Source organism: Grammomys surdaster, unplaced genomic scaffold (assembly GCF_004785775.1).
Source record: "Grammomys surdaster isolate TR1022 unplaced genomic scaffold, NIH_TR_1.0 198, whole genome shotgun sequence".
Taxonomy (NCBI): domain Eukaryota; kingdom Metazoa; phylum Chordata; class Mammalia; order Rodentia; family Muridae; genus Grammomys; species Grammomys surdaster.
The window spans coordinates 6,580,412-6,595,030 of record NW_021604643.1 but is presented as its reverse complement, the minus strand read 5'-3'; the positions used below and the strand labels follow the sequence as shown (position 1 = coordinate 6,595,030).

Genomic DNA, 14,619 nt, shown 5'->3' with positions numbered 1-14,619 from the left:
AACACCATCAGGGCAGTGGAAACGTGTAATTCCCACAAAGGAATTCCAAAACATGCAACAGAACAGGAAGGTCAGGAGTAGATGGATTGAAGAAGTGACAGGACATATTGTGAGTGACAAAATGTGCTCATGAAGAATGTTATTAAGATTTTGCTTAGAGATTCTAGAAAGGCACCATAATAGCAGAAAAACAAAACCAACCAAACAAACACAACAACAACGACAAGAAAACAAAAATAAAAACTAAAACCCATCAGGATCTGAAAAATAGTTTGGATAGGTCAGCTTCATTAATTAGGCTGTTAAACTATCATAATTGAATAATTAAATAATTCAAAATAAATTGTGGTACTGTAGAGATTGTTCAGTGTGGCACAAAATAAAAAACCAATTGACATTAATACTCATATAGCAAGCCTAGTGTTGCATAAGTGCCACAATCCCACATCCATGAGTAAAAGACAAAAAAATCACTGGGGTTTCCTGGCTTCCAGCCTAACCCAGAAACAGCAAAACTGAGTTCAGTGAAAGATTCTATTTCAAATGAACAGACAGAGAGTGATAGAAGAGGTCACCTGATAGCCCTTTTGACTTACACACACACACGTATATATGCATATGCACATGAACACATACATACACACAAATGTACACAGATACATACTTATGTACATGCACACACATAGATATAAATAAATAAATAAATAAATAAAACAATTTTAAATGTCATATAAGACAAGGAATTAACTCATTCAGTAAGGATAATGTCTTCCTAGCAAACACAAAGTCCTAGGTTTGATAATTGCATAAACCCAGTAAGTAGCAGGAAACTTTAATCACAGTCTTCATAGGATAAAGAAAAGAAGATCAAGAATTCAGGATCATCCTTGCTTATATATAATTTGAGGTCAAAGTGTACTACATAACACATGTCAAAAAGGTTTTATTTAAATTAAAATAAAATGCAAATATATTTTAAACTTTGCATCTCAAATGTACATGATTTTGAAGATCATAGTAATTGTGTTTTAATGTGGTTTCTGCAAGCTATATGGAAGTGAATAAAACACATCACAATTTAATAGGCAAATTGATAAACTGGTATATTAACAAGGTGATCATATTTTTAATGAAATACATATAAGAAAATATAAAAATGAACAGAATCTAACTATTGAGTATAAGGAGTTGATTAAATGATATTTTCAAAACTTTCATTTTTTGAAAAATTTTGCCAAAATTATAATCTTGTTCTATCATCACAGGGACTATTGAGCCCTGCCACATTTAGATTACAGGTGTCCTGAGATCCATAGTCCATACTCAAATCTCTTCTCCAGCTGAAGTTTCCATTAATTCTTGTCTCTCCCAGAAGTTAAACATTCTCACTTTTATAAAACCATTTATCATGATATCCACATTTAAATATTGAGCATAGTGTAAATAAAGAAGCTTTAAATTGCTGGCATTTGAGAATAGATTCTGCATTGGATTCTTAAGGTGTGTGTTTGGGGGGGGGTTAGCAAGTCTTGATTCTATTGAGAAATTTCCTTAATGTTTCCTTCACTTCCTTGTTCCTCAAGCTGTAGATGAGGGGATTCAACATGGGAATTACTGTTGTGTAAAACACAGACACAACTCGATCCTTCTCTGAGGCCTGACCAGAGTTATCTCTAAGATACATGAAAATTAGAGTGCCAAAGAAGAGTGACACTGCAGTGAGGTGGGAGGCACAGGTTGAGAAGGTCTTGGCCCGGCCGCCTGCTGAAGGGATCCTCAGAATGGCCACAATGATGAACAGGTAGGAAACTACAATCACCACCATGCAAGAAGGGATGACAAAAATGGCAAACACAATAATCACCAATTCCTGGACATAGCTTTCGCCACAGGTTAGTTTTAATAGAGGAGGAAGGTCACAGAAAATAAAGTCGATCTCATTGTTTCCACAAAAAGAGAGGGTGAATGCTGAGATTGTCCTCACCAAGGCACTGAGGAGGCCAGCAATGTAAGCCCCAGCCACAAAACTTAGAAGGGCTTTCTGCGTCATGATCGTGACATAAAGCAAAGGTTGGCACACAGCCACATAACGGTCATAGGCCATGAGAGCCAAGAGGTAGCAATCGATGGATCCAAAGAAAGTGAACAGGAAAAACTGAGCCACACAGCGTGCATAGGATAAAGCTGCCCCATGTTCCAACAACACGGCCATTGTCTGAGGAACAGTGACAGAGGAGTAGCAGATGTCCATGAAAGACAGGTGACTTAGAAGGAAGTACATCGGGGTGTGGAGCCTGCGGTCCATGCGGATCAATGCAATCATGCCTGAGTTCCCCAGCAAAGTGAAGAGATAGATAAATAAAAACAGATGGAAAAGAGGGAGCCCCCATTCGGGGTGCTCAGTGAATGCTATGAGGAGGAACTCCGTCACCAAAGTGAGGTTCACCTTGGCCATGAAGCCAGTGATACTTAAGAAAGCATAAGAAACAAGACAGGATGCTGAACATAGGATGCCCCTGCAAGAACGGTTTATACGTTTGAACACATGGAAAGAATACAGGTACTAGAGAGGGGATTTCCTAAATGATGAGTCCTAATTCTTGTCTTCAAGAGAGTGGTCCTTTAAGACACTTAACCTTCAAGAGATTTGCCTGTAGTAGTCATCCTAGAATATTGAGGGGAATATAAAAAACATGTTAATGCATGTAAATCAAGAGAGTGTATAATGCCCCTTGAAATGCAAAGTAGCTGTATGAGTCCTGTCATTCAACCAGAGCACATACAGATGATTTGTGATCATTTTCCTACCATGAATTTGACCATCTCAGGACTCTGGACTTCTTTCTCACTGATGATCATGAATTCTCCCTTATTTTCTACCTTCTTGATCTCCCATCTGGGTTAAATCAACAGCCAAGGAACTAACTGTTCTTCCTTACTCCTGAGTCAGACTAATATTTTACCAACTAGTACCAATTCTTTGAATTCAGATATCAATTAAAATGTTGTTATTATAAAACTTTAATCTGATCATGGTTTACCCCAGGATATTATTTAGCCTCTTCAATGTGCTGGGACTATCTATAATAATAACCTCTTCTTATTTTCTTATATACCTATTTACTTACCAGTCCTAACACATACTGTAATAACTCATCCCCCCATGATTACTCTAGATATACTCAATTATTGGTACCATTGTTAAGTCCTTTCTCTGATGTCTCTTTGCTTCAGGCAGAACATCACCTCTGCCCAGAAGACCTTACATTTTCTCTCTCCAGGGTCCTCTCCACTGCTAACATTACCATCAAATGGCTACTTGTATCACAGATTTTACAAGAAGGGTACCTTCATTATTCCTTCTCCAGACAGTGATAGTACCCTGCAAGTTAAGCACCCAGTAAGAGCTTAATATGCTTTATAAAATGAAGTTATCAAATAAGATATGAAATATATTACAAAGAGAGAACAGTATTGTGATTATATTCTAGTTGCAAAACCAGACAAACATGCTAAACATGAGAATTGAATTGAATACACCTAAAATAAATCAATAACTTAATAAATTATTTCTAGGTTTTACACTTCTATTTCTAACCTTAAAATGCTACTTAACAGAAAGAAATTGCTGATTTTCATAAAAATATCTTTTTACAAGAACAATATTAACAATGATAAACATTGATAGACTGTACTTTGCATGACAGGTATGCATTTTATTCTCATAATCACTGTATAAATGAATTTTCTTCTTTCTATGGATGACGCATCTGAGACCATATATAAGCTATATAAGCTCCAGACAGCACTGCTAAAAAGTAGTCTAATGGTCACCAAGTACAACGCTGTACATATCATAGAAATTGCTTACCTCGTTACTGAATTCACAAGACTTCTTCATTTCTTTGCATAGCTGTTACTTAACTCAAATGGTAATGGAGGCTTTGAAGCTAGAGAACAAATTCTCATTTGGCTGAATCACAGTGAAGCAAGGCAGACAAGGTCTTGAACAACATTAAAGCCTAAATCTTTGGTGGCTAGGCCAGTGTTGAACCAAGGTACTGGGAAGAATGATAATAAAGAAATTTGGTTCAGGTTATTGGGCCGGGTATCAGTCAAGAGCAACAGGTAATTTGACCAAATTTGGCTTTACCTACTGATCCTCTTTTCTCTTTATCCATTACTTGTCCTTAGTCTAAATGAGGTCATTTTGCTCCATTGACTTGAATGGAAAATTATCTTAAGGGTATAATGGGGAAAACAATACCTTAAGCAGCAAGAAGTTTGCTGACTTCTGTTGACTTCTGTTGACCTCCCACACTATTAGTTAGCTGAGAAAATCTTAGCTCCTCAATGTCCCTTTCCCTCATTCATACTCATACACACACACACACACACACACACACACACACACACACACCATATTAATCAATGCAGACATACTAATTCCTTGGCAGAGTCTTTCTACAAAAACTCTTGATAGCCTTTTAGTCATCTGCCCTATAAAGACTCTCTCTTTTCTTTGTTTTCAGAATCCACTAAATCTGGCCAGAACACATTCTTCATCCTGAGTGTAGTTCAACGACATGTAGAGGTTAGAGAACAGCCTTTTCTTATATACTTCCAAATCCAACACAAATACTTTAAAGAGAAAACACTAATTGTGACTACAAAACACTAAGAGCACTATACAGTGATTAAAATGGTCTCTGGGGAGAGGCATCTATTGCCTATGTGGCTTCTTAACAAAGCACCTGATCCCTGTCACAAATTAGAAAAAAATGACTGTTCCCCAGCTCCAGATCCCAAAGCCTAACTATTCATCTCACATTCTACATACAAAGATGTACAGACAATTATTTGAAGGGCATAGGATCCTAAGTTATATGGGTTATATGCCTTCATTTCCCATTAAGTCCTCCTCTCACAATGAGAATCTAATTAATGTGCCTCATGTCTATACTCATTCATTTAAATTAATATACATATATATGTTTATACACACACACATATATATATATATAAACATACACACACAGAAAGACAGTAAAATTTGACAATTAAAATATTAGTGCTGTGTTTTTCTTTTATTTCTTTCCCTTTCTTTCTTTCTTTCTTTCTTTCTTCCTTTCTTTATTTTTTTAACACTCCAGATTTTATTCCCCTTCATGTCTACCCTTCTATTTTTCCACAATCCATGCCTCCTCCCTGTGCCAGGTTTCCATGAGAATGTACCCACCACCCACCAACCACAACCCCCAGACCTCTAAACTACCTGGGGCTTCCAGTCTCTAGAGGATTAGGTGCAATTTATCTGGCTGAACCCAGATCGAGCAGTCCTCTGCTATATATGTGTTATGGCCTCATAACAGCTGGCGTATACTCTCAGGTTGGTGGTCCAGTGTTTGAGAGATCTCGGGTTCCAGGTTGAGACTTCAGATTATCCTACAGGGTCTCTCTCCTCCTCAGCTTCTTCCAGGCTTTCCCTAATTCACCCACAGGGGTCAGTAGCTTCTGTCCATTGGTTGGGTGCAAATATCTGGATCTTACTCTTTCAACTGCTTGTTGAGTCTTTAGAGGGCAGTCATGATAGGTCCCTTTATGTGAATACTCATTAGCCTCAGTAATATTGTCAGGCCTTAAAAACTCCCTTGAGCTGGATCCCACTTTGGGCTTGTCGCTGGCTGGACCTTGTTTTCCTCTGGCTCCTCTCCATTTAAAGAAAGAATTAATGAAAATGTTGACACATCATATCAAAACTTATAGGACACAACAAAAGCAGTGCTGGTAAAGAGACAGGAGAGATCTTATGTTAGCAACTTAACAGTACTCTAAAGACCTCTAATACAAAAAGAAGCAAACACATCCAAGAGGAGTAGACAGTGGGAAACAGTCAATCTCAGGGCCTAAATCAACCAAATAGAAACAGAGAAAACAATACAAAGAATCAATAAAACCAGAAGCTGGTTCCTTGAGGGAATCAACAAGATAGATAAACCCCTAGCCAAACTAACTAAAGGGCCCAGAGGAAGTATCCAAATTAAATAAATCAGAAATGAAAAGGGAGACATAACAACAGAAAAGGAGGAAATTAAAAAAAAATCATCAGATCCTGCTACAAAAGCCCATACTCAACAAAACTGGAAAATCTAGAAGTGAATGGTGTTCTAGACAGATACCACATGCTAAAGTTAAATCTCAAGAGCAAATAAATTATCTGAACAGGCCCATATCACATAAGGAAATAGAAGAAGTCACTAAAAACATCCCAAAAAAATAAAAAAGCCCAAGGCCAGATGTGGTTAGTGCAAATTCTACCAGACATTAAAAGAAGATCTGATACCAATGTTCCCCAAACTATTCTATAAAATGCAAACAGAAAGAACACTACCTAACTCATTCTGTGAACCACAATTACTGTAATACCTAAACCACACAAGGACCCAACCAAAAAAAGAGAACTTCAGACGAATCTTGCTTATGAATATTGATGCAAAAATACTCGATAAAATTCTTGCAAACCAAATCCAAGAATATATCAAACCCATCACTTACAATGATCAAGTAGGCTTCACCTCAGAGATGCAAGGTATGTTGAATATATGAAAATCCATTAACGTAATCACCTATATAAACAAACTCAAAGAAAAAAATCACATGATCACCTCCTTAGATGCAGAAAAAGCATTTGACAAAAGACAACACCCCTTTGTGTTAAAAGTACTGGACCGATCAGGAGCTTAACGCCCATAAATAAACATAATAAAAGCAATTTACTGCAAACCAACAGCCAATATCAAATTAAATGAAGAGATACTTGATACAATCCCACTAAAATCAGGAAAAAAAAAAAACCAAGGACGCCCATTCTCCCCATATATATTCAATTGTGCTGTGTTTTTCATTCATTAAAAAATTTTATTTTTAGATTATTTTTACATTTTTATTCTTTTATCATTTTTTACAGTCCAGACTTTATTCCCCTCTTGCTGCACCCTCCAACTGTTCCACTTTCCACACCCCATGCCTCCACCCCTGCTTCTAAAAGAGGGTCTCCTGACTCCACCGCTACCCCACCAGACATCCACGCTCTCTGGGGCCCCAGATCTCTTGAGGGTTAGGTGCATCTTCTCTGACTGAATACAGACCTATAGTCCTCTGCTGTATATGTTCTGGGGGCCTCAATCAGCTGATGTATCCTGCCTGGTTGGTGGCTCAGTTTCTGAGAGACCCTGTGGGTCCAAGTTAGTTGAGACTGCTGGTCTTCCTATGGGGTTGCCCTCCTCCTCAGCTTCTTCCGGCTTTTCCCTAATTTAACCACAGAAGTCACCAGCTTCGGTCCATTGATTGCTTGTAAATATCTGCAACTGACTCTTTCAGCTGCTTTTTGGGCCTTTCAGAGGGCAGTCATGCTAGAGTCCTGTTTGCAATCACACCATAGCATCAGTAATAGTGTCAAGCCTTGGGACCTCCTCCTGAACTGGATCTCAATTTGGGCCTGTCATTGGACCTCCTTTTCCTCAAGCTCCTCTCTATTCTTGTTCCTGTGGTTCTTTCAGTCAGGCACAATTCTGGGACAGTGTATTTGACTGTGGGATGGCAACTCCATCCCTCCACCTGAAGCTCTGTCTTTTTACTGGAAGTAAACTCTGCAAGTTCCCTCTCCCCACCGTAGGGCATTTCATCTAAGGTCCCTCCCTTTGAGTCCTGAGAGTCTCGCACCTCTTAGGTCTCTAATACATTCTAGGTTGTCCCCTCCCACACCTCCTACCACCAGAGGTTGCCTGTTTTTATTCTTTCTGATGACCCTAAGGTCTTCAGCCCACTGTCTCCCCCCAAAAAAATACCTGATCATTTTTCATTCATCCCCTCTCTGTCACCTTTCCCATCCAGGTCCCTCCTTTTTGCCTCCTACCTCTTGTGATTGCTTTCTTTTCCCTCCCATTAGAGAATGAGGCATCCTCACTTGGGCCCTCCAGCTCCTTAGCCTTCTTGAGTTCTGTGGGTTGTATCCTTGGAATTCTGTACTTTTTTGGCTAATATCCAATGATTAGTGAGTACTTACCAATTATTGTTTGAAAATTTTAAACAAATAAAATGTTTTGAGCAAATCTATCCTTTATTCATCACTGCGAAGATCTTCCCTCTGTTCCCTATCACTTTTGCCTCCCTGGTTTTCTTAGTTTTGCCCGTGTGTGCAGGGGTGTAGGATCATCTACTGAAGACTGTGCAGCTTTCAGGACACTCAGTCTCTAAAAATAAACTTTTTCTCCCTCCCCTGGCATCCATAAATTACAAATAGCTCCTCAGGTAGGTGAGAGATTTCATGCACCCCTCTTCCATCTATGCTGGAATACAGACTAGTTTGTTACTGTGCTGATCTTGTACATGTAGTCACAAACACTGTGAGTGACACAGATAAGGTTTTTTTTTTTAGTTCTTCATGTCTTTTTTTTTTATTTATTGGATGATTTATTTACATTTCCTATGTTGTCCCCTTACCCCATCCCCCACCACCCCCTCGGAACCCCCAATCCCCTCGCCCCTCCTCCTTCTTCTCTGTGGATGTAACCTCTATCTACCCCCCCCACTCCCACCTCCCCACCCTCAAAATTCCCACCCCCTGGGGCATCCAGCCTTCATGAGGTCAAGGTTCTCTTCTTCCACCTATGCCCAGCAGGGCCCTCCACTTTTACATATTCAGCTGAAGCCCTGGATCCCCCCCTAAGTGCTCCCATGCTGGTGGTTTAGACCCTGGGAGCTGTGGTTGGTTGGTATTGTTGCTCTCCTCAGTGATGAGAAGAATATAAAGTTTTGTCATGGTCAGTTCAACTCCGTCTCTTGGAAATTAAACAAACAGATTCTTGTGGCTAGGCAGATTGTGCAGTAGTTACGAGAACTGCTTGTTCTTATAGGGACTAAGGCTCAATTTCCAGCACCTATAAGGCAGCTGACAACAATCTATAACTCTAGTCACAGACAATCCAGTAATGCCGTATGGTCTTTGAGGGAACTGCATGAACATGTTACCTATATATGTATGCAGGCAAAAATATTCATTTACATAAAAATAAAGCAGGATCCAAAATAACTAAAACTTCACTTTACTTTGTCCTATATATTCTAGATGCAATTGTACATTGACCAAATACTAAAAACGTCATTCAGTTATTTATCTATTTTAGATATTTTAATAAGCATACATTTATTATATAATATGACTCAACTGTAAGTAAAGTTAGTTTATACTTATAAAGTAGGAATTGGGAAAAAAGTGAGGTAACTAATTCCCACTACCACAAAGAGGGAACACCTTAAGCTAATATTTTGTAATTTTGGTTTTTATTTAAACTTTCCCTGAAATGAATGATTTCTTAAGTTCCTTATCATAGCATAGCATACACAGGATATGAGATTAATTAAAGAAAATAACCACTTTGAAAACTGCTAACATGGTTTGGGTTTTATTGCAGTGAAGAGACACAGTGACCATAGAAACTCTTATAAAGAAAAAAAAATTAATTGAAGCTAGCTTACGGTTCAGAGGTTTAGTCTGTTATCACCATGGTGGGAAGCATAGCACCATGTAAGCAGACATGGTACTGGGGTCAAAGATGAGAGTTTTGCATCTTAATCTGAAGGAAGTAAAAATAGACTATGTGCCTACTGAGAGGAATTTGAGCACAGGAGCTCTCCCAAGACACCTCCATAGTGACACATTTCTTCCAAGGCCACACTGACTCCTACAAAGCCACACCTCTCAATAGCATCTCTCATTATGACCCAAATATTCAAACATGTGAGTCTATAAGGACTGTACATAGGCAAACCACCACATTCTACTCCTTGACCCCATAGACTTATACCCATAACATAGTACAAAAAGCATTTAGTCCAGTGTAAAAAGTCCTCACATCTATCACAGTTTAAACAATGTTTGAAAATCCAAAGTTCAAAGTCTCTTCTGAGATTTTTGCAATCTCTTAACTATAATCCCCTATAAAAGCAAAATAAAATAGATATAACATATTTCTAATGTATAAAGAGGTAGAATATACATTATCATTCTAAAAAGTAGATGAGGGGGCATAATAAGGATACAAGGACCAAAGACAGACCAAAACAGAGTTGGAAAAACTCCAAATTCTGCATCTCCATATCTGATGTCAAAACACTCTTCAGATATCAATCTACTTTCAGCTTTGTTGACTGTAACACACTTCTTTCTTTTGGACTGGTTTCATATTTAACAGGACTAACTTGCACTTTCAGAGGCTTAGTCAATTATTTTTATGGAGGAAAGCATGGCAGCATGCAAGTAGATATGGAGCTAGAGAAGATGACAGTTCTACATCTTGATCTAAAGGCAACAGAAATAGACTGTGTGCCATACTTGGCATAGTTTGAGCATTACAGAGTTCAATGCCCATCCCAACATTGGTCCGTGTACAATTGCATCTAGAATATATAGGACAAAGTATTTCTTCCAGCAAGATCGCACCTCCTGCAATAAAGTGACACCTTCTAAAAGAGCCCCTCCATATGGACCAGACACTCAATCGCATGAGTCTGTGGAAGCCATACATGTTCAAAGAATCATAAATGGTATAGTCTATATACCTGAGAAATATCTGATATTATGCAAGGGAATGTGCACCAATGTAAAGGCAGAAATCATGAAATAATATTTTTGTCAACTTTGTTCTTTTGCTAAGAATCAGTTCTAATTTTACATTATAGTAATTTGTTTCCTAGTTTCCCCTTTACTAAAAGTAATGTAACAAGCATTATATGGTTTCTCATAGAAATGCATCACCTTGAAATAGAATATGAAAATTGTATCTATGCTCCTCTACCTCCATCACCACTAGCCTCTTTTCCAAGCCAACCAACTATAGGAAAAGGGGCTTTTGAAAATTCCAAGCTAGCATTTTCTATCCTGCCCTTGGAATAAAATTCACAAGTCCCTTAGCATACTTGCAAGACTCTGTGCCTGGCTTCTTCTGAATTCACCACTTGCATTTTACACTAAGATTCTCTCACTCTAGTTTTACTTCAGAGCATCCAATTTCACAGAATTTTGCATTCAGAATTAACACAGTATGATATAGTCTTATCAACTAAGGAAGACAACATACTTAATTTATTAGATCTCTGGCTACCTGTAAATTCTCTGGGGATGCTTTTTAACTCACACCACTATATTAAGACCTTAAAATACTATTTAAAGAAGTTCTGTAATTTTTTTTCTTTTTCCTTTCTACTTTTCAAAACTTGTAAAAGTTAACTTCCTGCATAGCAGTCTAATATTTAATTATTCCACAGGTTTCAAATTCTATGCATGATAACCCATATTTTATTTATTACCATTTTTGAATCAAACATCATGTCTAATACATAGTATCCTGTAAATATTTGTTGAAATAATGAACAAGATTGTGAAATCTCTATGGAGATATCCCTAAGTAATATTTCTAGCAGATAACTGAGGTCATTAAAGGGTGATAGATTCATACTACTCTGTCTTCTGACAATAAAGAATATGTGTAGAAGAGATGAAAGAAGATAGTGGTGTTCATCACTTCAGGGTAGAAAATAGCCTGGATTAATTGAAGCATCTATCCATAAATCATTTAAAGGACAAATGAATCATTTGATTTTTAGTGATCAAGAAACAATATAATGCTGTATCTGCTATTCAGTACAGCCATACATCAAAATTGAACTGTTTCCAATATTAATCTAAATTATTACTTCTTCCTTTTATTATGTTGTATCTTGACTATATCCTCTCTTGGAAATTAAGAAACCTTATTGTAGCTGATCGTTCCTCAATCATAACTTCTTTATATCCAGGCTTCCTTTTGTTTTTAGCTACTTATATTCCTCTATAAACAATGTCTAACTTGGTTATGAAGGAATGTTCACTTTTTGTCCAATATTAGTATCTGTTTCCCCATCCACAACCAAAAGTTTATCTTACTCACATAAGAAACATGTTATTGTCTGCCATTGTTCTAGATACAAAAAAAATTATGAGTTTTATATGAAACAGCAAAGTAGCTGAGATAACATTCAACAATATCCAGAATATAAATGAATTAAATAAATAAATAAATAAATAAATACATCTTAGATTTTTTTAAGATATTTCAACTTACAAAAGTCCTTGATATTGATTCCCTCTTTTCAGATATGGTCTAAAGCTCTGAACTTATAATCAAAGAAGTCGGAAATTTTTCTCTTAAAGCCCAACAGTGGGAGAGGGAACTTGAAGTGTCCACCTCCAGTAGATAGACTGGGCACAAGTGCAGGGACTAGTTTACCAACCCACACTCAAAATTTTCTGACCCAGAAGTATTCCTGTCTAAGACAACTACTGGGACAAAAACAGAGAAGAGACTGAATGAAAGGTGGTCCAATAACTAGCCCAACTTGGGATTCATCTCATGGCGGGTGGAGGGAACACCAAGGTCTGACACTATTACTGATACTATGATGTCCTTACAGTCAGGAGCATAGTATGGCTGCCCTCTGAGAGGCCCTATCAACAGCTGACTGAGACAGGTACAGATACTTATATCCAACCATTGAACTGAAGTTGGGGACCCTTACGATAGAATTAGGGGAAGGGTTGAAGAAAGCTTAAAGGGAAGGTGAACCCATAAAAACCAGTAGGCTCAACTAACCTGGACCCCTGGCAGCTTCCAAAGGATGATCTACCAACCAGGAAGCACACAGAGAATAGTTCAAGGCCTTGCTTGGCACATATATAGCAGATAACTGCCTGGTCTGGCCTCAGTGGGAGAAGATGTGCCTTGAGAGATATAAGGCCCCAAAGAAAGAGTATGCCTGATAGGGGGAGGGGAAGTTCCCTCTCAGAGACAAGGGAGGAGAGGAATAGAATGAAGAACTTGGAGCAGGGGGTACCGGCAGTGGGGATGGTAGGCAAAGGCTGGAATGTAAATGAATAAAATAAGTTTTTAAAAATTAGAAAAAAGCTATTATCTTTATTTTTAGTAATGTAATCATGTAGGTTGTATATAAGAGAGAGGATGGAGGGAGACAGTGCACATGGAAGCCAGAAGATTCCCATAAATCTGGAGCTATAGGTAATAGTATCCTATGAATGCTGGGAACTGAAATGGAGTCCTCTTCATAAGCAGGATGCAATCTCAATCATTAAGCCTTCTCTATATTCTCAATAATAATGCTTTTCTGTGAAGAAATGATACAAAACATTTGTTGCTGAAAATTGTAGAACTAATAAAGTTTTGGAAGCCAAACTTACATTTTCTGCTTTGATATATTAGTACAATTCTGAGAGCAAAGTCATATATTAAGAAGACAAAGTAAGTAAGTGTCCAACAGACAGGAACTTCTAGACTGATAAAGCTTAAGTCTTACCTTATTGAGAAGCCTTAATTCTTTTGAAAGCTTTCTTCAGAGCTTCCTTCACTTCTTTGTTCCTCAGGCTATAGATCATAGGGTTCAGCATAGGGATCACTACAGTATAGAATACAGACACAATCTTCTCTTCCGAGAGGGATTTGCCCATGTTACCTTTCAAGTACATGAATATGAGTGTTCCAAAAAAAAGAGCCACTGCAATCATGTGAGATGCACAAGTAGAGAAGGTCTTGGCTTTGGCTCCTACTGTACGAATCTTGAGAATGGCCCAGATAATGAATAGGTAAGATATCAGAATCACTGAAACACTAGCTATGATGACCAAAAAAGCCAAAAGGAAGATAACCTGTTCCTGTAACTTGGTCTCACTACAGGCAAGCTTTAGCAAGGGTGGGAGGTCACAGAAAAAGAAATCAACCTGGTTAGATTTACAGAAGGAAATGGAAAAAGTACACCCAGTCCGGACCACAGCATTTACCATTGCACCAGAATATGCTGCAGCAACCAACCTCAGTCGAGTCTGTGGTGTCATAGACATCTCATAAAGGAGGGGCTTACATACAGCCACATAGCGGTCATATGCCATGACAGCCAAAAGAAAACACTCAGTACTACCATACAAGGTGAAACAGAAGAACTGAGTGGCACAGCGCTCATAAGTAATGATGATCTTCTTATTCCCCAAGGTCTCCAGCATTTGAGGCACAATAACAGATGAGTAGCAAATATCCAGAAAGGACAAATGGCTGAGGAAGAAGTACATGGGTGTGTGGAGCCGAGAGTCACTATGAATTAGCATGATCATGCCCAGGTTTCCAACAATGGTGATGAGATAAAAGGCCAAAAACATGAAGAAGAGTCCCAACTGTAGCTCTGCCTGAAGCTGGAACCCCATTAGAATAAATTCTGTCAACCTAGTGCCATTGTCTGCCATAAAGCCAAGGTCACCTGAAGAAATAAAATAAGAGTAATAATAAGATATTTCTGGAGATCAGCATGACTACAACCTGCATGGTTCTCAGTAATGAACCTCATGTGCAAAATACTTTTCAACTTTCACATGCTTTATTTCACATGAACTACAAGTCATGTATACCACGAAATGTTTTGTTAATCCCATTTGTGACTAAAGAGTGACAAAGAAATAAAGTGACTGAGACAACCCACAAGGCATGTTAATTAGAAAAAACGGTAAGATCAGATCTAGTG

At 38.1% G+C, this 14,619-nt stretch overlaps 2 protein-coding genes across 2 annotated transcripts; both read right to left on the bottom strand.

The window, feature by feature from the left end:
* Window positions 1-1,519: 1,519 nt before the first annotated feature.
* Window positions 1,520-2,455, bottom strand: LOC114623480 (olfactory receptor 9Q1-like). Its single transcript, XM_028770147.1, has one exon. It carries the CDS (start codon window positions 2,453-2,455, stop codon window positions 1,520-1,522), a length of 936 nt encoding a protein of 311 aa, XP_028625980.1.
* Window positions 2,456-13,408: 10,953 nt separating this feature from the next.
* On the bottom strand, window positions 13,409-14,344 carry LOC114623471 (olfactory receptor 9I1-like). Its single transcript, XM_028770142.1, has one exon. The coding sequence runs from the start codon at window positions 14,342-14,344 to the stop codon at window positions 13,409-13,411; it is 936 nt and encodes a 311-aa protein (XP_028625975.1).
* Between the last annotated feature and the right edge of the window lie 275 nt (window positions 14,345-14,619).